Source organism: Dicentrarchus labrax, unplaced genomic scaffold (assembly GCF_905237075.1).
Source record: "Dicentrarchus labrax unplaced genomic scaffold, dlabrax2021, whole genome shotgun sequence".
Lineage (NCBI taxonomy): Eukaryota > Metazoa > Chordata > Actinopteri > Moronidae > Dicentrarchus > Dicentrarchus labrax.
The window spans coordinates 12,657,417-12,682,971 of record NW_026136702.1 but is presented as its reverse complement, the minus strand read 5'-3'; the positions used below and the strand labels follow the sequence as shown (position 1 = coordinate 12,682,971).

The following is a 25,555-nucleotide window of genomic DNA, read 5'->3' as shown; positions in this document are numbered from 1 at the left end:
TTATTATTTATTACCATAAACACACATACAATACATTCATCTACAAATAAAGCATGCAATGCAATGACTCTTTTCAGGGACAAATGATCAAGAAAAACATTTTCTTTTTAAGACATTCAGAAGACCTTCTCAATACTCAATACATTCCACAAAATTACATCTCTACTGAAACATCCTGAACAAGTTATTAGAAGCAAACAAGGAAAATAGAAAACACAAGCAATACAAAAAGCAATGGTCAATGAAATTATTTCCTTGATATCAAGAGTTTTTTGACCTTAGTGAAAATAAATATAGGCCAACAGATACAGGCAATACAGAGATGACCTTATGTACTGTAAGTAGTCAACATCATGGATCAGTAAGGCCAGTAGTAGCTGTTATTTACAAGTCTTCCATGTAATATATCTCATACACATGCTACAACATTTCACAATAGCACAGTGCACAGTATGCACAACAATTACATTCTCATAATACCTCAAACAGAAGTACTTTATGTACTGATGCCTAACAAAGTTTGAGCTATGTTCCCCAATTAATCAATTTACTGTTAGGGTTTGACCTTTCCATGAGTGTTAATGATGCTTTAACTTATTCTTAAATGTGTTTTAAAATGAGAGAAATGTTCCATCATCACTGTCAACTATGTAGTTTCTGTATATCAAAAGTCCAAATCTAAATGACTGTTATATCACAGATTTTCTTCTCTTCACCTCAGATGAATGCATTCAATCACCTCTGTTACAGGCACGGAGGAGGTCCTCATATCCATCTCATCCACAGTCTTACTGGCGGCATAGGTTGACCTCCAGCGCAGCAGCACAATCTTCTTCAGGTACTTAACTGTGTTGTTCTTGACACTGACAAAACAGAAGGTATTGATCATGCTGTTGCTCATGGCAATGCATTCAATGATGTAGAAGGCCACCAATGAATTTTTCTGGCGGGAGATGAGGGTTGGATGGAAATCTCGTAGGATGGTGAAGCTATAGTACGGAGCCCAGCACAGGATGTACGCCGTCAAGATCCCTATCAGGACCATTACTGTCTTACGGCGACAACGCAACCTCTTCCTAATCTGCTCCGTCTGGAAACCTGGGACATTCTTGAACCAGAGCTCGCGGGAAATTCGGGTGTAACATATTGCCATGACGATCACAGGTGCAACAAACTCCAAGGCAAAAACAAGCAAGAAGTAGGACCGATAGTAGGCCTGCTGGTCAACTGGCCAGATCTGGGCACAGAAGACTTTGTGCGTGGTTGGGGTGGTGCCACTGTGAGGGTACATGGTCTCAGAGGCAAAGTAGGCAGAGGGAATTGATATCAGAATGGGAACAATCCAGACTCCTGTTATCAGGCAGTAGGCCGTTTGGTACTTCATACGGGGCCTCAGAGGATGGACGATAGCCATGTACCTGGAAAAACACAGAATAACTGTTACACAGAGGAGGCAGGGAATGAATCAGTAATACAATGAAGAGTGCTGTGTGAACTCAATAGATTTGGCAAATAGCTCTCAGTCACTCATGGAAGATTAAAGTTCAATACACAGTGTTCCATTATTCAGTGAGTTTTTCATATTGGCGGAAGGTCATTTTTATGGATTCAAAAAGCATACAGGCTTTTGGCCACTTAAGGCACAATCTCTAATCATATGAAAAAGTAATTCATGTTTTAGAATAGTAAAAATTTGGTTGTGTCTATATCTTTCGCTGTAAAATTATGTGCAGGACATAATAAGACATAATATTTCCACGTAGCCATTAAAATAACATTTGATACTGTTATGCTGTATGGATTTTTCTCTGACGTTAAAGCAGCTTAAAGAATTGATTAATTTCAGGAAACATGCACATTCACTTATTGAGTTTGATGTTCAAAGATAGCTGTCTTATATACATGATATATCTGGCTTGTTTAACCTGTACCACATGTCCACTTAAGTTGAAAACTACAAAGTGTTCTAAATTTGAATCACAAACATCATTACATAACCTCTTATTTGATTCCCACTGTTATATACTGATGTGATAGCAGATGATGTTGAGCTGAGGTCAAGTAACAATTAGTAGATAGTTCAGTGGCTAATTTGTTAACAAGGCAATAAACGCTCTTTAAATGCATAACTTAATAGTTCAATTCTTGATTCCGTCTTGATTACCAACTCAATCAAATGATATATTTTTTGAAAAACATATTTTATATTTATTTTCTAACACTGTTGTCCAATTAAATTCCATTTCACAATTCATTTGTTCTGCTGCAGCATCACCATTTACACTTAGAATACACCTCAGATATAAATGCAGCCTGTGTGCCACATTCAAATACAGAAAACCACCCACAAAGAAGCAAATGATCCCCCATTAGCTTGGCAGCAGGCCTGTGGATTATCCATTACAAGCGGCACTCAAGCTCTTACTTGTTGCTAACACTAGTGAGCTCACACAATGTCAGGTTGATTATTGATTGAACAATAATGTTTAATAATTACTTTGGCACACTAAACTATGGGGGACCGAAACTGCCAAAATCAAAGAAAAAGAAAGAAAAAAAGAAATCACACTAAATAAATGAATATGCCATTAAATGCAACAAAAATAATTAATTAAAATACATGGTATTAATCAATTTATAAAATGTGACATAAATTGATATATTATATTCATTTTTACATTTATTTATGTACTTATTTCTGTTGCCATGCACAGCCCCCTCTGTCATTAAAAGTGTCATGGGGTCAACCTTTCACCTTTGGCTAATCAGGGTGAGAGAGTGCTACTATAGTCTATTGCCAAAGCAATCTTGGTCTTTAGCATGCTTTATCAAATTTTGTTACTTGAGTCTGTGTGAATATAAGCCATGTTTCACAACAGACATTTTTACAGTAGGAATATCACAGGTGTTACTAATAACATTAACAATGGCTCTGTTGGATTCAAGTAAGTCATGGCAGTGTGACAGCCAGCATGCAGAATATCAAAACCCAGAAACAGAGGCAGTCCAGCCATCAGTAATTTCATTATATTTGTGATTTTTCAAAATGTCCTTTGTGAAAAAGGCCAATTGGACATGTGTATGTACTGTTGCTTCACCCTGTAATTAACTGAACAATCTCAGTGATTACAAAATAAATAGCTGCAAAACATTTCTCTCCACTACATCTGCTTGTTTTCCCTACAGTATCCCATCTCCATAAAGTGAAGCATGATACATTCAGTATTGACATTTGCTCTGTAATGCATTGTTCCCTTCTCTTACTAACATTTATTATTATTTTTTAATTTAGGTACCGCTGGTGATTTGTTTGTCCTTCCAATGGAGGTACATGCCAGAAATATGGGCTCATATGGGTTGTTTGGAAACCACTGACAAATAACCTATTTGTCCTTTGTTCATGAGGACTTCAATGTTGAGAACTCAACTCCAGTCTTGTTGAATACTGCTAAATACTACGTTGTTTTGTATGCAAAGGACATCATTTTCAGCTCAAAACATCTGTGTTTGACGCATGTTTGAAGTATGTTTCAACCTGTGCCACAGATGGACTAAATAGATAATGTTGATGGCGCAGATGGATGAGGATAAACAGAGGATATTATGAGAGGATATCCAACTGTTGTATGCTAAACGAACTAAGAAGGGAACTTTTTTCTGTTGAGCTTTTGAAGCTAATTGACGATCAAAAATGGATTAATGCATGTTTTTACATGGCGTTTGAAGTAAGACTGATAGTGTGCACAAACACACACATCTGGACAAATCTGAGCTCCTAAATCTCAATTGCAATATGGTGCCAGTTTATGCCATGAAAAGGATTGCTTCATTGATGAGTGTAAACAAGTAGCTATGGACCAGCAGGGAGTAGAACCACTGTGTATTAGTACTAGCATAATATATATTTATGTGGTATATGGTTCAGAAGCTTGATTGAAACTAATAAAGACATGTTTACAATATTTACAATACAGCCATTTTCATTCAAAAGAGCAGGAATGGTTACATCTGTTGCCTGCTTTAATCTAAAACTCTGTTTAATGTATCTTCCAATAAAAATCATGAAAAAGGCATCAGTATTTCAATAGCTCTCAAAATCTCTTGAAATGTGAATGAGCAGAATCTTACGTCAACAAAGTCTAATGTCTAGATAAAGATCAATCAAGGAGAAAATACTGACAGATAAAGACATGGAAGCCTTACTGATTCTAATCTGTGCAGACAATGCTGGAGGATCCGTCCAAGAAGCAGTGGCTTACTGAATTGAACATATACCACACACTCACAGACCCACAGATTTATAAAAAAAAATAACAGACTCACCTGTCAATTGCAATGGCAAGCAATGCGTTTGTGGACACGTAGAGTGACACAGTCCGCAGATAGTTGACAGAGGCACACAGCACCAGTCCATGGTCCCAGGAAAGTTGTTTCACCACATAGTAGTCCACCAGGAACGGGCAACACACCACTGCCACAATGAAGTCTGAGATGGCCAGGTTGGCAATGAGGAGGTTGGTGAGGTTGCGGAGTTTTTTGTAGCGTGTCAGTGTGGCGATGAAGATGAAGTTTCCCAACCCGCAGACAAGCATGATGCAGGCAAGCACCACACCAATAACAATGGTGGCCACAAAGAAGGCCTGGCCCTGCGTGGTGTCTGGGATCTCATCGGGGGGGATGCCATAGTCCATATCATAGTTGTCCATGTAATGATTCAGCTTTCCCGTTGGGAAACTCTCCTGCATCTCTGTATAAGCTACTGCCATGTGGCTGATGTTGGAGTCTCCCATGTCTTAGCACACACTTTTATTTTGTTTAGAAAGACTTGTTTACTTATTTGACAATTTGATCCAACAAATTAGGTCAATAATAATGATGCTTTTTGGTACATGGTGCCAATTTCCTTCCTTGAAACCAGATTAATTATTATGTTGTTTGTTTGAAAATGTAAATCTTCTTTGGAAACAGCAGCTCATCTTCACCTGGAACACAAAGTTCCCATCTCAGCATTACTCATACAGGGTCAGGATTCATGGCAACAAGATGTGATCAAAACAAATTACATGATGTCAGCACTTTGGGTGTAATCATACTGGCATTTGTGACATTTCTATGATATTTTGTGATGAAAAATGTTTGTGGGTGAGGCCATTATCTAGCAAAGGCCTTTATGTAATTTATTAAGACCCTGTCACTTTACAGCAAGCCAACGTCACAGACTAGGCTCAGCGTGTCAGCACTTAATTGGCTGCAAAAGTGGTCACTTGAATCCCCATGCATGCGAATGAGGTAAAATGATAATATAAAACTAATTACAAGAAAGAAAATCATATTTGACAAGATTATCCCACAGTTTTGTTGATACAAGACAATAAACCAGGCTGCTAACCAAACACAGTGCAGAACCTCCTATAATGTAAGAGACAGAGACATTGTGATATGGCTTGGTTTTACAATCGTGACTTATAATTCTAGGTAGAAAATTCAAAATGATTGCTTAAGGATATCAATAATTGTCTACTTTAATGCAATGCCTTAAAAAATTATATCTGCACTAGAAAACTGTACTTTGAATTAAGGCTCTAAGGTAGGTAAGCTGCAAGGGGTCTCAACTTGAGTATTAAGCTCTTATAGCTTATATATAATCACAGCCTAGAGGGGATCACTGGCTGTGAATTTAAATCAACAGAGGAAAATAACACTCTCAAAGGTAAACTTTTAGGCGAGAGAGACCCTTTCTCCAGAAATGTTCAACTTGAGACTCCAGTGAATGAAACCCCAGTGAATTAAAACAAATGTTAACAATTAAGGCACTTACCAGCAAACGCAGCAGAAGGTTCTCTCACAGGCTTTTCTCAGCTAAATAATAAAAAGCAATGTAATTGCACGCTCTGTGTCAGGTGTGAAACCGAGCTGAAGTGCTGTATTATTGGACAATCCCACCAGTAGATACAGAGGGTCGCTTCATCAGCCTCCCTGGACATTGACTGTGCCAGCTGCCACTCCGCTGCGTTCTCCTCCGGACTGCCTTCTTTGAAAGGGGAAAAGTTGCGTCTGTTTCTCTTCTGCATCAAGTGAGAGATCCGACGATGACGCGCGTTGGAGGGAACCACACAGCACGCCTTTCGGCAGGCGCGGGAGAGGCTGGTGCGCGTGCGCGTGCGCGTGGTCGCAGAGGTTGCAGCGGTTAAAAGTTCACCAGCTGAAGGGATGTATTTAGGCTACATAGGGGACACACAAGTTGTCCTTTGCATTAAAGGTTGCGTTAACATTTACCATTCCTCACAAGATGGAAGGAAGCAGAGAAATAAGAAGACATTCTCATCAGTCACTCCATCATTGTATTTCACCTAAAAGCTTTTTGAATCACATTGCACTTTGCACTTTATATCACAGGTGATACATTATTCACTGAATACCACTGTACTGGAACTGTACTGTCTGATCATATCTAAATACAGTAGTTATAAGAGCTTGGACAAACTGGCTTTAAATAGTTGAGCCATACAAATTGCTCTGACATTAAACTTGCAGTGCATAACTTTTGTCTGCCTTCTGGCAGTGAGTCAGTGAAAACTGACCCAGAAAAGTTTTTTTTTTTTTTTTTCTTTTAAACAAATATAAAATTACATGAATATAAATTAATTTAAATATATAGTAATCAGCACTGGGTGAGCTTGTTTGGCAAGGGCTTGAATGTAACAGACATTTATTTATTTATTTGTACTGTAAAAGTCCCATATCCTAGTTTTAAACCTGCAATAATCAGAATCAGAATCAGAAAAACTTTAATAATCCCAGGGGGAAATTATTTTTGTTACAAACTCCAGATATACAAACAACAACAAGCAACATCTATTAAGAACAAAATATAAATATATATGTATATATATATATATATATATATATATATAACTATATATATATAAAAGATCAAATGTACAGTTTAATAATGTGCAAAAAGTGCAAAAAATTAAAGTCCATGTTTGAGTCAGGTTACAGAGGGGGGGGGGGTGTCTGACTCTCTTACGAAGGCGTTGTAGAGTTTGATGACCACAGGCAGGAATGGTTTCCTGTGGCGCTCTGTGGTGCATCTGGGTGAGGAGTCTTCTGCTGAAGGTGCTCCTCTGCTGGGCCAGTGTGTCGTAGAGAGGGTGTGTGACATTGTCCAAGATAGACACAGTAGCCTGGACAGCATCCTCCTCTCTGCCATGGTCGTCAGAGTGTTCAGCTCCTCCCCCACGACATCACCGGCCCTCCTGATCAGTTTGTTAAGTCTGTTGGTATCTGCGACCTTCAGCCCACTGCCCCTGCATGTGACAGCAAAGAAGATCGCACTGGCCACAACAGACTCAAAGAACATCCTCAGCATCGTCTGGCAGATGTTAAAGGACTTAACTGACTTTTTCAGCCACTGGGGGCAGCAGAAACAAGCTATTAATTAACACTGACCTATTATTACTTTTAAAGTTGATAAGGAGCACTTCCAGCAGATATGCTGGAACATTCACATTCATATGGTTGCCTGTGGGCAGGGGGTTCTTCCTTGATAAAAGAGTCTCAATTTGAATATCTATCATGTAATTCAAATATTAAAATGTACACAGTTATTTTAAAGCTTGTCAGTCCATTTCCTGGCATGGCAGTGAATCACAGTCACTTGCAAACAGGATGTCATGTAGTGTTTATTCTATTAACTGTGTTTCTATTCTATTAAATTTGACTGATTAGTGAGACTGAATTAAATATGAACTTTTGTTCCCTGTTTTCGGTCACGGATCAACATATGGACTGAGCTGTTGGAACCTGTCAACAACCAATCTCTGTGGTCAACCATCCTGAACAGCAGATACACTGGCACAGACAGCAACACTGATGACTTTTTAGGATCAATTCCTTATTGTGATGGGAAGCTAGCGCTGCTGTTTCTTATCTCGCCTCTGGCAATCATCTGTCAATAGCAGCGAGATGGCTTTTTGTGTCATCTCACACTGAGTGCAGGGATCTAGCAGTCAGTGCAGTTTAAATATAATAATGGATAACTTGAGATGCAAGTGAAGCATCAGACAGTTCTTTCTGTTATCTGTATGGACAGGAGGAGAGAAAACTTGTTATGTTTTCTAGTGCTTGAACATATTCAACCCCAAGCTCACAAGAGATGAGAGAACTGCCTTTGCATGTCCCTATTAGTTTTTATTACCCTCTAAATATTAGCGGCTACTTCCTCGAGTCTGTCATTGTAGCCCAGGAGGCCTGACCAGCAGGATAAACACTAGGCTTTCATTTCCAACTCTTGACAGGTCTCTAATCTCACCCAGGCCTTGGATTTACTGCCACTCGTAATCAATGAATATAGATGGGAAAAGAGGACCGTGTGATCCTGGCATTCTCACCTCGACCATGAAGAGAATATGCACAGGACCTATAATCTATGGCCCCTGCGTGAGGGTGGACAGATAGTCAGGTAGTTTATTGGTGACATTGTTATGGGGGAATAAGCAGCAGTGAAACAGAATCCATACAAATATATATATGGGGTTAAAATATGAACAGAGGCAGTCTGTTTTGGCTGTTGGTTCAGCTGGGGACAGACTGACTTTGTGAGTGTCCAAACTCTGCTAGTATTCGACCACACAGTCATTTTCTCTGTACTTCTTTATCATTTTCTCATTCATTCTGTCTCTTTATGATATGGCAGCAAGTTACTGATTATCCAGCATGGTTTACTTGGTTCTGTATGACAAAGGAGTGTCTTAATCTACTTGTGGGAACCCTTGTTATTGTCTCAATCACAGCAAAAATGTACAGTCTGTGAACCACGTCTAAATTATCTTTCTAACTGGCTACAGGTTAGAGTTGCCCTTAAATGTCACTGCACATTTCCTCCAGGCTGTAGCGCCACAGTTCACAATGTGGAAACCAATTGAACAATGAAATCTCAGTGGTGTTTGTTTAAAAGGAAAACAATGCACTGATGCACACAGCCCCAGTGTATGTAGTGTCTATAGTAGTACATTCTATAGATGGAAAATGTCTCAGTGTGCTTATTGTTTAAAATCAGTGCATATTGTGGAAATGTCACATGGACTTCAGGAGTTGATCCACACACACACACGAGGACAGACTGATTTATACAATATCAATCTAGTGCATTAGTGACTGATGCAGATACCTGCATACAACTATAGATTCACGCAGGTGGAGTTGGGCGTCCATAGACCACTCATTAGTTGTAGGGAACATTCCTGGTCGTGGCACTGTGGGAAATGGTAAGTACTGAATGCTAAACAATAGGAAGACATTGTGAATCATAAGTTTGACTTTTCAAGTAGAATATTTGCAGATATAACACACACAGAATTGCTTTATTTATGGTTATATAGTAACCATTATTGATATAATGAGCCAGTTGTACTGTACTTGTGTACTTAAACTTGCATAGCTTAACCATTGAGACAAACAGCTGCTGGAAGGATCAACCAGATTGCCCTTTGGGGATCAAAGAACATGAAAGAACAGCATACATCTATGGCTTAATTGAATTTTAAATTTGCTATATAGAATAATTTGAACTCCATTATGTCATGTTTTTGTATAGTAGCTTAATTTTTGTTGTCCAGTTCAACTATCACAGTCTGCCCTTGGGCCATGGGCTTTGCTGGGTCCAAAAAAATGCTGAAACGCTGATGAACAGCCATTTGACATGTGTTTCATTCAGCTGTTTTACAGACAACTTGCTAGATGTGTCTAGAGGGACATTTTGACTGACCTTGTACCGAAGCCTGCAGACACTCTTCAGTCTCTTCCTCTTGCGTCTATCAATCTCTCTTACTCTCATCTTTGCTAAGTGTTATTGTAATTGTGAGAGAACGAATGGAAATATAAAAGGGAAATAAAGATATATAGGGGTGTCAGGTAAAAGCACCTGAGGTAGACAACTAGAGGCTTTCTGTTATTAGAAAAAGTGCTCAGATGCTTTAGATTCAGAGCAAAGCAATCTTCCCAGCAAAACAAGAAAAGATTGCCACATACTTAACATTTGAATATAGGCTCTTCTCTTTGATTGTTTCCATTAAGGCTAACAACATCATGTGCAGAAATAAAGATTTAAACTTTTATTAGATATTTCATTCAGGACCCTTAGTTGTTCAGTTCAGTTTGACCTTTTTTTGGGACTCTTTTTAGTGTTATTTTTCATTTTGTTTTGGCTACATTTAGAACTAATATACTATAACAAAACAACCATTAAACATTAATTGTATTGTATGATCATGTAACACAGTGTCCCAACTGGGCCTGCCTGCTGCTTATCACCAAATATATTTCTGTAATTTAGGGTTTTTTGTGTTATCCTTTTGAGATTGTGAAGCAAAACAACATTAGTCCCTACTTGTAAACAAGGGCAGTGTACAGTGTGTCGACACTTAGTCACTTCTGGCAGGAATAGTTTTCCACAGTCCACACAAATTGCACTGCACGAAATTTCCCCTCTGTCCTGTTCTGGGCCACTATCCAATCTGCCATATCAAACAGGGATCTAGAAAGCAGCTGACTAAGAACCAAAATAATGGTGTGTAACAACCCAGTGCTTTCGCGGGCTGGCCAATTGTTTGTTTTCGTGGTTCTGCTTTGTCATCATCAGCATGGCTTTCTAATCTCTCCAACAAAGGCAACAATGCACTCTGGAAGGCCCCAGGCTCACAGCATGCGTGGCCACAGCCAGGGAGAGATTTTGGGGGCTATTTCGCCATCAGCCAGTGCTGTGCAGCGTTTAGTCGAGCATGAGACAGCCAAGGGTGAGCACCAGAGTTTTCACACAATAAAGGTGCGGAAGGGGACCAAGCACTCCGGGGATACCACCAACCCACAGGAGAGAAGCCTACCACCATGTTCAAGACCAGCTACAAGCGTGAGGTGCGCAAGGAAAAGTATGAACGCTCAGATGTCTTCGATGAGGAACCTGAGGACTCTGAATCCTCTGCAGGCATCTCGGCCATCCAGGGCTGGGAGAGCCTTCAGGAGCTCAACAGCCGCTTTGCCCGGTACATCAACAGGGCACGGGTCCTGGAGCAACGCAACGCCGTGTTCCGCAAGCAGCTGGAGACGCTGCAGCGGATGGAAGAGGCCAGCGGTCTCGAGGAGGCCTTCACAGAGCAGATTGATGTCAACAGGCAGCGCATCCGTGAGCTTTCCTCCGACCATGCCAAGCTGGAGCGAGAGCTGAGAGATGCTTGCCGCATGCTGGATGAATTCACCAGCAAGTAAGAGAGTTGGCAGTGGTTGGTCTTATCCGTATGTCAAAGGTCAAATTTATTCTTCAGAGGTGGAGTGGAGAAATGTGAACATATTGTTTTTCAAAAATCAAAAAGCAGACAATTGATACTTCGCAAATACTGGAAACCCTAAATTGATAGATAATCAGTGTCAGAATATTTTTAAAGTCAAATTTATCAATTTACCATCTTATAATCAGGTTATCATGCAAACTGCTGAAAAAATAAATGTATTCTGAATACTGTAACATGTTTGGATTTCATTACCATAGACCAAATAATGGTAAATTAAAGGGTCAGTTCAACCAAATCAAAGAAAAAAAACAAAAAACAAAACACTTACCACTTGTAATAGCCATGCCTTCACTAAATATAATGGAGGTAAATGGAATTTTAGTTGTAATGCTCACATGAATGTCAAGCAGCTTTTTAAGACACTGAAGACAAGCAACATTTCTTTCCAGAGAGAGTCTCCATGTTACCCTGGATAATCCACAAAACACTCAACAGGTTCAATAGGGACTATTTGTTCGGTATAACGTAGTTCCAGTGGAAACTGTTCACAATGAGGACTTTGAATTATACAAAGGTTACTATAGCTGTATTGCTGTGGGAATCTCTGAGGCTGATATGGAGTGAAATCAAATCTATCTGCAGAGAGTGTTTTCTTTTGGAATTTAGATTAATCAACCCTTGAATTTCACTGATATACACTGAAGGTGTTGTCAGCTGTCTGCAGGCAACTAAGCCTCGCTACATTACTGATAAGATAAGAAGAACACTGACCAACTCTGGTTGATTCGGCTTGTGAAGAGAGTGGTAGACCATGTGTAGTTTTTATTTACAGCTTTGACACGTTACAAACAGATATGTTGTGCTTCAAGAAAGAGATGAGTTTGTCAATCTGTCTTGTCTCACTGTGAGCACACAAAACAAACTCAATTTAACACACAGGTTGTTTAAGGTCTGTATTCCTGCACCATGGAATATTGTAGTTTAGTATGATAATGTCACGTTCTACCTCTTCCTGCTTTCTATTAACACATAATTGAGGTGTTTTATGTTTCAGATATAGAAATGAATGTGACTATCAAGAACAGCTGCGGGGCACACTGGAACAGTTAAACAAGGTACTGTATGAATACATTTAAATTAGTTTACTCAATCATCCAAATGGAAATTAACAACAGCATTTTAATAAATCTGCATTTAAACATGGAAGAACCTGTGCATGTAAAACAAGACAGCGTACAACTATTTACAAATGATGGTGTTTTTAAAAAGTAAAGAGTAAATCAATTGAGATTATTTTATTTTAATCATATTGATTGAATAAATACAATGGCAGTACCCCAAGAGAAGAGATTTAATTTGCAATTTAAGTGTGAAAAATGGTTTTATGGTGCTGCATATAAAATATCTTACCATACTTACCACAGAGAGCTTAAATCATTTTAGATTGTCTGTATGACTACAGTATGTCTCTGAAGTGTTTTTTGGCTTCAATTGAATTCAATACACTGTACATTTCACGATTCTTTCGCCTTGGGTCCTCTTGGGTCCTTTTTTTTTCCTCTTCTGTCTCCTCCTCTACCCTCCTCTCCTCTTGCAGGAGGCCGACAGTGCTCTGCTGAGAAACCTGGACTACCAGATCCAATCACAGTTCCTGCAGGACGATATCAACTCCACCAGAGATAGACAGAGGAAGGTCAGTGGTGCTAATGCTGAATGAAACCGTGGTTCTTAATCGCAAAATAAAGATGGAAGGATGGAAAAACTCTTGAACCCCTGAACTCAAAATTGATCATCTGGATTATTTTAAATCCAGGTAGTTCCTGAGTTATCAAGCATGTACTTACTGTTGTCAGGTCTCTTTCCTTAAGATTTAATCTACTTTTATGTCACCTATATTGTATTTCTCTGTTTTCAGAGATTTTGCATGAGTTCACGCCGACTTCACATGCTGATTCTTGCATGTAAGCAACAAAAAGCACATTGGTTAAGGTTTTGGTTGAATTTTAGGAAAGCAAAGATGACCTGCCGCATGATAGATAGATCAAAGTATTTCCCTAACCTCAATGAAATGCTTGAAGTGCCTAAAGAAAGTATGCTTCAGTTGCTATGAGCGGATATTGCAGGAAAACGTTGTCGTCAGTCACTGTTTTGTTCAGTAAACATGTTTTGTTGATAAGAAATGTAATTTAAGTGGCAGTACAGTTCTCTCATATATCATATTCATATTTATCTAATAGTTGCACATACATGGTATATTAAAGCCATTTCTGGGAGACAGTATTAGAAATTAGTAAATTACCTCAGACTTTAAATGCTATAATAATGTGGCAGTAGCCTGTACTGCGAACATACAGAGTACAAAATGTACCTTTAAAAGGTTAACATAAACACGCACTTACAGTGTGGCGTGACAGTGAGCAATTGCATTCATGCTCACAATATAGTAATCCTTATCGATGGCTACAAACTGGAACAGTAAAAGCCACTGAGAAATGGCTTTAATAACTCCATGTCATCGTTCATAGCAGTTTCAGACATATTGCTCTTTAAAGGTTACCATATTTTGAAATTGTACCCATATTGTTTCTTTTGACAGTATCTCTGATCTCAGGCCAGTATATCTTATATGGAATTGTTGGATAACTCACAGTCAATGGAGAAAGTTAATCCACATAAAAACAATATTAGTTCAAAGTATGAACACACACACACAATTTGTGTGTGTGTGTGTGTGTGTGTGTGTGTGTGTGTGTGTGTGTGTGTGTGTGTTTCATTTTTTGTTGCTTTTTAACTTGGCTGACCTCAGGCCAATACTCAATTCAATTTCAATTTTATTTATTTGTATAGCGTCAATTCATAACAGAAGTTATCTCAGGACACTTTTCAAATAGAGCAGGTCTAGACCGAACTCTTTAAAACATTAATTACAGAGACCCATCAGTACCACCATGAGCAAGCACTTGGCGACAAGGGCAAGGAAAAACTGCCTGTTAAAAGGCAGAAACCTAGGACAGATCCTTCGGCTCTAGGTGGGTGGTCGTTTGTCTCGACCAGTTGGGGTGAGAGAGAGAGAGAGAGAGAGAGAGAGAGAGAGAGAGAGAGAGACAGAGAGAGCGAGAGACAGACAGACAGACAGGTGCACAGCAACAACAGTATTGGCAATGGCAATCTAGCAGGACCCTGGCAGGAGGCTCCACCAGGATCGACAAGAACGAGAAAGCACAAGAACTCCGGGGAAGAAGTGAAGTTAGTAACATGCATTAATGGAACATGAATGAGTGCAGAAAGAGAGAGGAAGGGAGGAGCTCAGTGCACCATGGGAAATCCCCCGATAGTCTAGGCCTATAGCAGCATAACTAAGGGATGGTTCAGGACTCACCTGATCCAGCCCTAACCATAAGCTTTATCAAAGAGGAATGTCTTAAGCCTACTCTTGAATGTGGTGAGGGTGTCTGCCTCCCGAACCACAACTGGAAGCTGGTTCCACAGGAGAGGAGCTTGGTAACTGAAGGCTCTGGCTCCTGTTCTACTTTTAGAGACTATAGGAACCACAAGTAGCCCAGCATTCAGAGAACGTAGTGTTCAAGTGGGGTAATAGGGTACTATGAGCTCTTTAAGATATGAAGGGGCCTGACCATGAAGAGCTTTATAGGTGTGGAGGAGGATTTTAAATTCTATTCTACATTTTACAGGGAGCCAATGCAGAGAAGCTAGTACAGGAGCGATGTGATCTCTTTTTCTAGTTCCTGTCAGTACTCGTGCTGCAGCGTTCTGAATTAATTGGAGCGTTTTATTGGACTTAATGGGGCAACCAGATAATAAAGAGTTGCAGTAATCCAGCCTTGAAGTAACAAATGCATGGATTAGTTTTTCTGCATCTGTCTGTGATAGTATGTGTCAAATTTTTGTAATATTACGTAAATGAAAGAAGGCAGTCCTAGAGGTCTGCTTTATGTGGGAATTAAATGACAAATCCTGATCAAAGATAACTCCAAGATTCCTGACAGTGGTGCTAGAGGCCAAGTTAATGCCATCTAGAGTAACTATATCTTTAGACAGTGAGTCTCTAAGGTTTTTGGGGCCAAGAACAAGAATTTTGTTTTTTTCTGAGTTTAACATCAGAAAATTGCAGGTCATCCAGGATTTTATGTCCTTAAGACATGTTTGTAATTTAGATAATTGATTAATTTCATCGGGCTTGATTGATAGATATAACTGCGTATCATCTGCATAACAGTGAAAGTTAATGGAGTGATCCCTAATAATGTTGCCTAAAGGGAGCATATATAAAGTAAATAGTATTGGTCCAAGTACAGAACCTTGTGGAACTCCATGACTAACTGTAGTATTTATTGAAGATTCATCGTTAACATGTACAAACTGCGAGCGATCTGATAAATATGACTTAAACCAGCTTAGTGCAGTTCCTTTAATGCCAATTTGATGCTCAAGTCTCTGTAAAAGAATATTACGGTCAATGGTGTCAAATGCAGCACTAAGATCTAATAATACAAGTACAGAGACAAGTCCATTGTCAGAAGCAATCAGAAGGTCATTATTAACTTTAACCAGAGCTGTCTCTCTGCTTTGATGAACTCTAAATCCTGACTGAAAATCCTCAAATAAACTATTGTTATGTAGAAAGTCACACAACTCTTTGCGACTACTTTCTCCAGAATCTTAGAGAGGAAGGGGAGGTTAGAAATCGGTCTATAGTTGGCTAAAACCCCTGGGTCAAGAGTGGGCTTTTTAAGAAGGGGTTTAATTACAGCTACTTTAAAAGACTGTGGTACATATCCTGATAATAAAGAAAGATTAATCATATCCAGTAAAGAAGTGCCAATTAAGGGAACAACTTCTTTAAGCAGCCTAGCTGGGATTGGGTCTAATAGACAGGTTGATGGCTTCGATGAAGAAATGATTGAAGTTAACTGATGAAGATCGATAGCAGAAAAACAGTCTAAATATATATCTAAGTTTACATTGGCAGAAGTCCCTGAACTTGGAGAGCCACTGATAACTGTTGATGGCAGTTGGTGATTAATTTTCTCTCTAATAGTAATAGTTTTATTATAGAAGAAGCTCATGAAGTCATTGCTACTTAAGTTTATGGGGATATGTGGCTCAATAGAGCTGTGACTCTCTGTCAGCCTGGCTACAGTGCTGAAGAGGAACCTAGGGTTACTCCTCGAGTGACAAGGCACAAAACCATGACATGGGTGCCAAAAGATGTGTTATGATGTACCTGGGGCTTTAGCAACAATTTACCTCCTGTGATGTGAGTGAGGAAAGGATTGCAGAGAAAATGTAACACTTCTCTTCACAGACACTGACATATGACAGGAAATCACAGAGGAAACACAAAAAAACTGAAATATTACCCTCTGTGCGATAGAAATGGCTTGAAGGTGCAACAGGATTGCCACAAAAATGCTGAGACAAAATAAAACTACACTTACATAATGCATAAAGGGTACTCTTTTCATAGACTTTCATGCCTTCTTTTTTTATTTTTGCCCAATGCTGCTTTTGATCATGAAATAAGCCGTGACTCTGCAATGTTGAGATAGCATCTCAAAGGGCACTGCTGTTACTATATTATATGGGAAAGAATAGGGAGTCGTCTCACATGAATATTGGACTCAGTGGCTTTGAAATAATCCTACGGCGACAGAAAATATATCTCCTCTTTATTACTGAATCTGAGATCACACTTATACAAATGGTCTTTAAAAGAAATCTCTTTGCTGCCAGCATCATTTATACATTTATTTTAACTCAATGAACGCCTTCCATTGAATACTTTTATTCTCTCACCCCCTCTTCAGTAGAAAATGCAAAGCAAACAAGCAAAAGGTTTGTGAGCAGACCAGATATAATGGTTCAAGCTTGCAAAATGTTAAAGCTTTCTCCTTTTGCTGAGTTGTATATTTCATGTTCTCCTTTTGTATAATCCTCCTCTACACAGAACCTTGCAGAGATCCAGACCTATGTAAACATTTTGCAGCAAATCAACCAGACACTTCCTCTTGCTCCCAATGTGTCAGTGGGCATCTCCGAGGTGAGGTCACTAATGTTGTCACTGTGTGTGTGTGTGCGTGTGTGTGCTGCAGTCCCTGGGGGAGATGTGGGTGTTTGCATGTGTGTCAGCCCTGGCTACGTGTCTGGGGTTGATGAGGTTACTGGCTCCTCAGTCCAATTGGTTGCCTGAGACCACATTTGTCTGTGTTTAGTGTGTATACTTGTGTATGTGACGGTCAAACAGTCCACGGGAGACATGGACAGGCCAGCAGTTTGAGTTTTGAGTGTCAGTCATATAATGAAACAAATGCCAGGAAGAATGGCTGTGCATGCAAATTTTCGAGGAAGTGTGACCCCAGTGACTGGCATTTGTGTAGCAGATTGGAGTCTTATTTATGCAAACATTTCTCAGAGGCAGAACTGCCCTGGATGCAGAAAGTGTTTAATTGGTTGAGTTAAATCTCAGTGGACAAAGACACACATCTCTTGGCTGCTGTGTTGAACAAAAAATCAGGAGAAAATAAGGAAAAAGCCAGCTGGGAATATAATGGTATATATAAATGGGTGAAACAAATGAAGACACATATCAAATGCATATGCTTCCATATAGGGTACAAGAGAAGTTTGATGAGTATCATGTAAATCATGTTATGGCCTTTTCAGTCACACAACACATTTCAAGAAGCATTTTACACATGATTTTGTAACTTAGTCCAATCTGAAGACAGAAACATCAGACAAACATTACATTTGCGACCTTCTCATGCTGGATGGCAATCTGTTAATTATGAGAAGATGAAATTTTAACATAATACTCCAACAGAACTAAATCTATATCCGTGCAACTGTTGTTACTGCTTCCTAGATTGGAATGTCCACTATCAAAAGAAAACATCCTAATTTACACTTTAGAGGAAGGGGTGTCAGAATGCCAGATGTGGATTCCAGAGGAGTTTCTCTCTGGAGGTGATACAATTTAGATCAAGGAGATGCAAACACATTCCATGTCTATTCCATAGGAATTTACAACTAAAAAGGCACTTAATTATCACACACGATCCACTTTAGGTGTAGGGTGTCGTTCTGATCTGTGGAAGAGGATAAAGCAAATTGACACCTAGAGATCCCATCTGAGAATCTGAAAAGAACCAGGCTCTCGGTGCAGGAGACTGTCGGCGCCACCGTCTCACCTCCCTCCTGGGTCAAAAAGTTAAAGGGGAAAGAGGAGGCCTTGAAAACTCTCCTGGTGGAACATAATCAAAATAATATGATGATTGTTGAATCAAGAGACTGATAAAGCGTCTCTTGTAGAGGAAGACGAGGACAAGGTCCTACATACAGAATACATTACTCCTACTGGATACAGGAAAAGAAATATACATACAAAATACATATTGCTACCAACTTTAAAATATATCAATATCAAAATATTCTTTAACAGATGCACTTTTTCCTTAGAAAGGTTAAATGTTCATTTTCAATAGAACATTTTGTAGGCTACTGTTTCAACCATTTTTTTCAAAACATCGTATACTTACTAATACTAATTCTAAAGTCTATAGCAGACCCTACCTAAAGTCTGGAATTTCTATGAAAGAACTAAAACCTTTTGAAGGACAAGAAAGTGCAGCCATTCTGACAATCTTGGGTACATGTTAGCTTTGCTGGTGTCTTCCGTTGACAAGTTAGACAAGTTAGTAACTTGTTGCCATCTTAATGTCCCTTTACTTCTATTCAGCCCAAATTTATGCTTCATCTCTTTCGAATGGCTCTAGGACAGGTCTAAGTAATAACATTATTGATGTTCAGGAAACATGTTGACTACACTGATTGAATTTCACAAACTTTATATTCAGTTTAATCATTTATTACCTAAAATAACAGGCCTACTGTATGCTTGTGAAATTATTACAATTTAGACTTTTGTTAGCAGTAATAATGTATCTTAAACACAGAAATGTGAATAGAAAGCATTACAAATGCCACTTCATACAAGGACATCTGCTGCTAATGAATGAAATGAATGTTTGAAAATTATAAACTTTATGACCTAAATGAACTATACATTCTTACTATAGATAGGCTAACTTCTACAAGGTGTACCAAGTAAAGCGATTACCACAGCCATTCACTTTTCATTAATAACTGAAAGTGAAACTGGAAGTGGACACTGCACTCCAAACACTCAATAGGTTCATGTTAAAGGGCAGATGAACAGAAAAGATCAATTATTATAATGCCCTTAAATTAAAAAAATGAATCAGTGAACCTTTTAATACAGTGTGTTTAATAAAGAGAATTTACTGCTGGCTCTGTGAGTGTGTATATGTGTGTGTGTTTTCAGTTCTCTGCATGTTCCCACTGATTTTTTTTTGCTCGATGTATAAAGGAACAGGAGAAGCTGCTGGCCCAGAGAAAAGTGCCTGGACTGAAGAGTCAGCTGGAGGAATATAAGAGCGCCCTCTGTCAGCTGCAAGCTCAGAAACAACGCCTAAAGACTGAGGTGGGTCACATGTTCACCATGACAACAGGAGGTTTCACGTTGATAATGTGCAGGGTTTCTTTTTTTTTTTGGGGGGTTATCACCAAGCCAGTACTTACATAAAGACACATTCAAGAAGATTTCTCAAAGGAACCAGATGTATTTCCATTTAAAGACAAATACCCCTAAGACCAGTCCAAACTACATATCATAACTCATAACTCAAAAAAGTAGAACAGTTGTATATTTTGTAAGGCTACAACTAACAGTTATTTTTTCATTATTGATAAATCTGCAGATTCTTTGAATGACTAATTGATAATTTGTTTGGGAATATGGACAATCACATTTTCCCAGAGCTCAAGGTGACATCTTCAAATAGCTTGTTTTGACATACCAGCAGTCCAAAACTCACTATTTTCTATTATTACTATTAAAATTGCCACTTAACTGTCTGTAGATCGACTTATAGAAAATTGTTTCCGCTCTAAAATGTTGAGGAAAACTTACTGTTTGTGAAACATGAAAAAAGAACTAAAAATCATTACTTTTTTTACAAATTGTTACTTACTTACTTACTTGTTAGTTAATTAGAATCTTAAACATTTCAATCACATTTATTTACGTGATAAAGAGTTACATGTTTTTTTATGATTTTAGAATGATATGTCAAGGGATATTTTCATTCGACTCTTTTTACTCATTTTACTCTTTCATATTCTCATTTCTAATTATGTATTGGTATTATTGCTGTAATGATTAATAACTACTCACTGAGCAAAGCATTACATAGGCCTTCAAGCCTCCCCAACTGTTGTTCTAATAGCTAGATGCTGCAGAAATATGACTAGACCATGACCACCTTATGACAGCAAGGTAGGTTTAGTGAAGGAAATGAGAAACAAACGACAGCTCAACTGTACTGGGAAAAATATTCCACAGTCGAATTTAGAACCTGCATTGATTTCCAAAGTGAGTGTTTCTTCACTTGGCTGCTTTGTTCCGACAGGTTTTGAATATAGACGTATCTCTGCTGTCTGCACAAATGATGCTCTTCACTCTGCTTATTTTATGCACTATATACTGTATATATATCTCATGTATTTGGACCCGATAGAGGCTTACAGTGTGATATGTTCTAACTGTATTAGTAACTAATCGCATGTTTTAACATAAATAAATTACTGTCCGTCACTATTTTTCTGAAAACACTATTTTCATTTACAACATTTTTATATGGAATACTGAAGAGTTAACCCCTGTGCCTTTAATTTGACTTGTTGCTTTCATTATCAACGCATTATAAACTAATCTTTATTATTAATGGCATGCATTGCACTGTTAAATATCCTTAAGGGGCTTGGTATGTTTTTTTAAATCATAATTTCTTAATTAATCCCTGCCTCGGTCCCTTTATTCAGACCACAGCGCTGGAGCAATCTATCAAAAGCACACAGGAGACTTATGACGATGAGATCCAGATGTACAACGAGCAAATTGAATCTCTGCGGAAGGAGATAGAGGAAGCTGAGAGGTCCCTGGAGAAGTTCACCAGTGAATGTCGCCACCTGGCCATGTACCAGATATCTCTTGAGAATGAGCTGGAGAGGTACAAGAGGATCATAGAGAACGAAGATAACAGGTAGGCACCTGGTTGACATACAGAAACACACATGCAAGTGCACTAGAGAGGTTAACTGTTCACCTCAGTCAGGTTAGCTATACATTTAAAGGAATGTAGCTCTTAACTAAAGGCTGAAATAATTCCTGGAAACAGTAAATTAAATATAAATGTAAAACCAGTACATAATGCTTTTACATGACCAAATTATGACCAGGACAGATAATCATAAAATTAACATGAACATAAATTATTTTTAAGCATGGATTTAAAATAGGTCTTAAATTGTTTTCATAATAGTCTTAAAAGAGTCTCACAAAGTCTTGAATTGAACCTGAAGAAACCCTGCAAAGGTTAGGTCTACTTCAAATGACATATGAGGTACGTGGTAACCAGACTAATGTAAGGTGCAGGACCAGCCAGCAGGTGGCACTGTGTGACAATACAGGTTTTCCACTACTGCACTAGCACAACAAGAAGCAGATTTCTTTTCATGTGAGATTTTTTTTTTCATGTCAGATTAGCTATATTTGTGTTATTTGTGCTGTTTTCCTTTTTTTTTTTTTTTAAAGATTATTTTTGGGGCTTTTATTGTCTTCATTTGAACAATGTGAATTATTGACTTCCTTACCATATTTCTCTGCATAGCAATGCTGTATGTGACTGCTGCATGAGTGACATTTCACTGCTCTCTTTACTGCAGGTTGAATTCAGCGATAATTGGCACTCCCATTACTCTGTTCACTACTAATTACCGCTACACTCACACACCCACTGCATCAAGCAGGGGGAGAGGTAAGGACATGCTGAGCACATTACAGCTGGTTTACATTGAGAATCACTATGGAGTGACATTAGTTGACTCGTGACCTCCTTTGTTTCCAGATATCACCCAAGCTATGCAAGATATTACCAGCATCAAGCCCCGCCAGAAAATCCTGGCCAAGAAGGTCCTGAAGAAAAAAGAGCTGACCCCGAAAGATGTGATGGACAGCGGACAGGAGGAAAGAAATGGGGAAGCCCCTGGAGAGGCTCCAGATGAAGAAACAAAGGGGATCCCTGAAGAAGTGCAGGAGGAGAGAGTGAAGAGAAAACAGCATAGACCTGTTCTCACCGGAGTGTCTCCACAGGATGTCCCAGATGGAGCTCAGATCAGCAAGGCCTTTGACACTCTGTGTAACATCGTCAGAGACAGAATGAGGAAGTACAAGAAGCCTGAGCCAATTGCTGACTTCTACACCAAGGGGCGCTATGTCCTTGTCACTGGTGACGGCAGTTACCCAGATCCCTGCTTCTACACATCCACACCATCAGGTGGTCACATCTTTGTCACTATCAGAAATGGAATGATGCCTCCATATGATCCTTATGGACGCAGCATGCCCACTCCTCCACCTCCTCAGCCCATGGTAGATCCCAGGCCACTCAATCCCACCCTTCCCTCTAATGGAGGAGGAGGAAAGGATGATAACAAGGGTGGAAAAGGTAAGGATGGGAATGGAGGTAAAGGTAAGCAAAAGAACGGAGAGCCTCAACCCCTCCCTAAAGATCCAAGCCCAGTCCCTCCACCCTCTGACCCAAGCTTTGGTCCCAAAGATCCCACCCCAGGTCATCCCAAGAAAAGCAGGGATGACAATGGGCCCATTCCAAAGCCTGCACCTCGTGGTGCAAGCACCAGCTCCAGCTCCAGCTCCAGCTCTAGCACCAGCACCAACACCAACACCAGCACAAGTACCAGCACCAGCTCAGGCAGCTATACCCCAGATGCCATGAGCTACGAGAAGGTGGAGGTGGTTGAGTCAGTGGAGAAGTTTTCTAATGACCGCAAGGTTAAAGGTTATGAGGAGACTTCCATGGTGGTGGAGACCATGATTGAGAAGTCCAGTAAGAAGAAACATTGAAAACACATCACCTGACATGAAGAGTCAGTCAACTCCACCAGGGTCATACATGATTCAGGTCCACTAACAAGAAGACAATACGGATGTCGGTATCAGACTACATAAATACCACTGTTCCTCAAACGACTGTAATAAGACCAGTGTTTTTGTCTCTGAGACCAATCATGCTTAAAGACCAACTACACATTCCTGCTCTGATATTCAATGCTCTTCCATTTGCTTGCAGTCTCTGGTCTTGCGTCCAGAATACGTTTGGCTGGTTCCATAAGTACTGCTGTTGTTGTTCGACTTAACACCCACCCATGCTCATGCTATGAGTCCTTTACTGTCTGAAAACTTGAGACAATGAAAAACAAAGCTCCATGCCACCAATAAAAATACATAAAAAACAAAATTTAAAAAAAAGAGAAATTGTGCCACCCTCTGAACTCTGTCTCAGAACGCCAACTTTCCCCTTTGAGCTCATTTGTTCAATTGGATTCCAATGCCTGCCCTCAGCACAATTTTGCTGTGTATTAATTTGCTTTGATATATTGAATAATAAAAAAGATTCAAACATCATTTGGTACCTTGTTCAATTTGTTTTTTGCCAGGCACTATGTACCACGCACCTCAGATGCATATTAAATAGATCACAAAACCACTTCTGCATATGTATGGACACCACATGTTAGTACAATATAATAATTACTACTTGGTTTTTAAAAATGCCCCTTTATTTTTGGTGTAACAGTTTACAGATGGTTGTCATAGTGCCCTTTACACCCTCACTAAAGAAATCGTAGTGCTGCAGCACCCACAAGAAACTTGTTCAAATTTGATGTGGCTTTGTGTTGTTCACAATATCCTCTTAATTTATTATAGTATGATCCAATCTTTTTCAGATCACATAGGAAAAAAATAAGAGGACAAGGAGCAGAGGTATAAAAACACAAAGATGACATATGAAAATATATATGAAATACGGAATGAGCAACGAATGTCAGAGAGTATTTTTGAGAAAAGTAAGGAATATTTTACCTAATTAAAAATTTTCCACTTGATGTCACACTAGAGCACCATCATCTCAGATCTAAACATTAGGCAGAGCGGGTGACCAGACTCCACTGACGAAACCGGTCATTTTATGTAGCAGATAATTGTAACACAGAAACCAAGTAAACTCACCAATACCATATTTGTCAATCTTTTCACTGTTCCAACAATCACCAACTTTGGTTTGGTTAAATTCACAGACGTAGATGAGAAAAACTCTCCTCAGTTCTAATGGGAGACTCACCTCAGGGGATTGAAACACATTCAAAAGTGTGACCTCATTCTCTGCTCAGGACATCATTACTCCGCTATACCTTTACATTGAAAGTTGTTGTTTGCTGATGTATGTTTTAAATCTCATAACCTTTACAATGAAATATGTCTGAAGTCTAAAGAGAAGAAAATTGAATAAAAAGAAGAAAACAGGAGATGTGTGAAACTTTACACCAAAAAAGAAATGTATTACTAGCTATTTATTTTTGATAGCTTGGTATATTAAGACAAATGAGACAATGGTTGAGATAACTGGTAGTCCCCTATGGCAGTGGTATTGCTAGATGTAAATGTATTATTATATTTCCAATAAACCATGTAATGTAATGTTGCAGACAACAAATCGTTTTTTGTTTAGCTCTTCCTGTTTTTCTTGTCCTTAAAGCTCCATGAACTGATTTTTTGGCCACTTGGAGGCAGCAGAAACAATCCCTAAAAACAATTCACTGATATATTATGACCTTTGGAGTTGGCAAACTGTCGCTTATTTCCACATCCAGCAGCACAATGCAACATTAGCTTTCATTTGGATGATGAATGTAAGTCCAATAATAATATCTGCTGGCTAACTAGAAACATCTGGTTAAATGCTACACTTTGCTAAAGTACTCGCTGCTGTTATTCGGTGCTGCTTAGGGACTTAGTGGCTTCTTGGAGCTTTTTAACTGAAAACAGCTGACTGTAGCCTCTAGAAACAATGCTGATGAGAATGGCGAGAGTGACTAAAAACGGTAATAATGCAGGCTGTAACACCAAAACCAACTAGAAGACACTAAAATATTCCAAAGAGCTGAAGGGAGCTGCAGAATTGGGTGATAATTATATGTGGGTTAATATGAGTGATATTTTCACATTATATGTATGTATTGTTAATTAAATAATTATAATTGATTATAGCCGCTTTAAACAAATGTGATCATGCTCAAGATAAATA

At 39.0% G+C, this 25,555-nt stretch overlaps 2 protein-coding genes across 2 annotated transcripts; one reads left to right on the top strand and one right to left on the bottom strand.

Moving 5' to 3' along the window:
• Positions 1-6,032, bottom strand: prokr1b (prokineticin receptor 1b). Its single transcript, XM_051376354.1, has 3 exons — positions 5,819-6,032; positions 4,324-4,982; positions 1-1,418 (listed from the first exon to the last, which is right to left on the bottom strand). Exons 2-3 carry the CDS (start codon positions 4,788-4,790, stop codon positions 713-715), a joined length of 1,173 nt encoding a protein of 390 aa, XP_051232314.1. The 5' UTR covers positions 4,791-4,982; positions 5,819-6,032; the 3' UTR covers positions 1-712.
• A 4,716-nt stretch (positions 6,033-10,748) lies between these two features.
• Positions 10,749-23,874, top strand: LOC127350055 (filensin). Its single transcript, XM_051376270.1, has 8 exons — positions 10,749-11,261; positions 12,343-12,403; positions 12,886-12,981; positions 17,257-17,349; positions 19,699-19,812; positions 21,213-21,433; positions 22,116-22,207; positions 22,298-23,874. The coding sequence occupies exons 1-8, from the start codon at positions 10,888-10,890 to the stop codon at positions 23,311-23,313; spliced, it is 2,067 nt and encodes a 688-aa protein (XP_051232230.1). The 5' UTR covers positions 10,749-10,887; the 3' UTR covers positions 23,314-23,874.
• The last annotated feature ends 1,681 nt before the right edge of the window (positions 23,875-25,555 follow it).

Coding starts and splice junctions, on each gene's coding strand:
- LOC127350055 (XM_051376270.1), top strand. CDS start 10,888: ATGTTCAAGACCAGCTACAAGCGTGAGGTGCGCAAGGAAAAGTATGAA. Junction 12,404..12,885: donor CACTGGAACAGTTAAACAAG/GTACTGTATGAA, acceptor CTCCTCTTGCAG/GAGGCCGACAGTGCTCTGCT. Junction 12,982..17,256: donor CCAGAGATAGACAGAGGAAG/GTCAGTGGTGCT, acceptor TCCTCTACACAG/AACCTTGCAGAGATCCAGAC.
- prokr1b (XM_051376354.1), bottom strand. CDS start 4,790: ATGGGAGACTCCAACATCAGCCACATGGCAGTAGCTTATACAGAGATG. Junction 1,419..4,323: donor CTTGCCATTGCAATTGACAG/GTGAGTCTGTTA, acceptor GTGTTTTTCCAG/GTACATGGCTATCGTCCATC.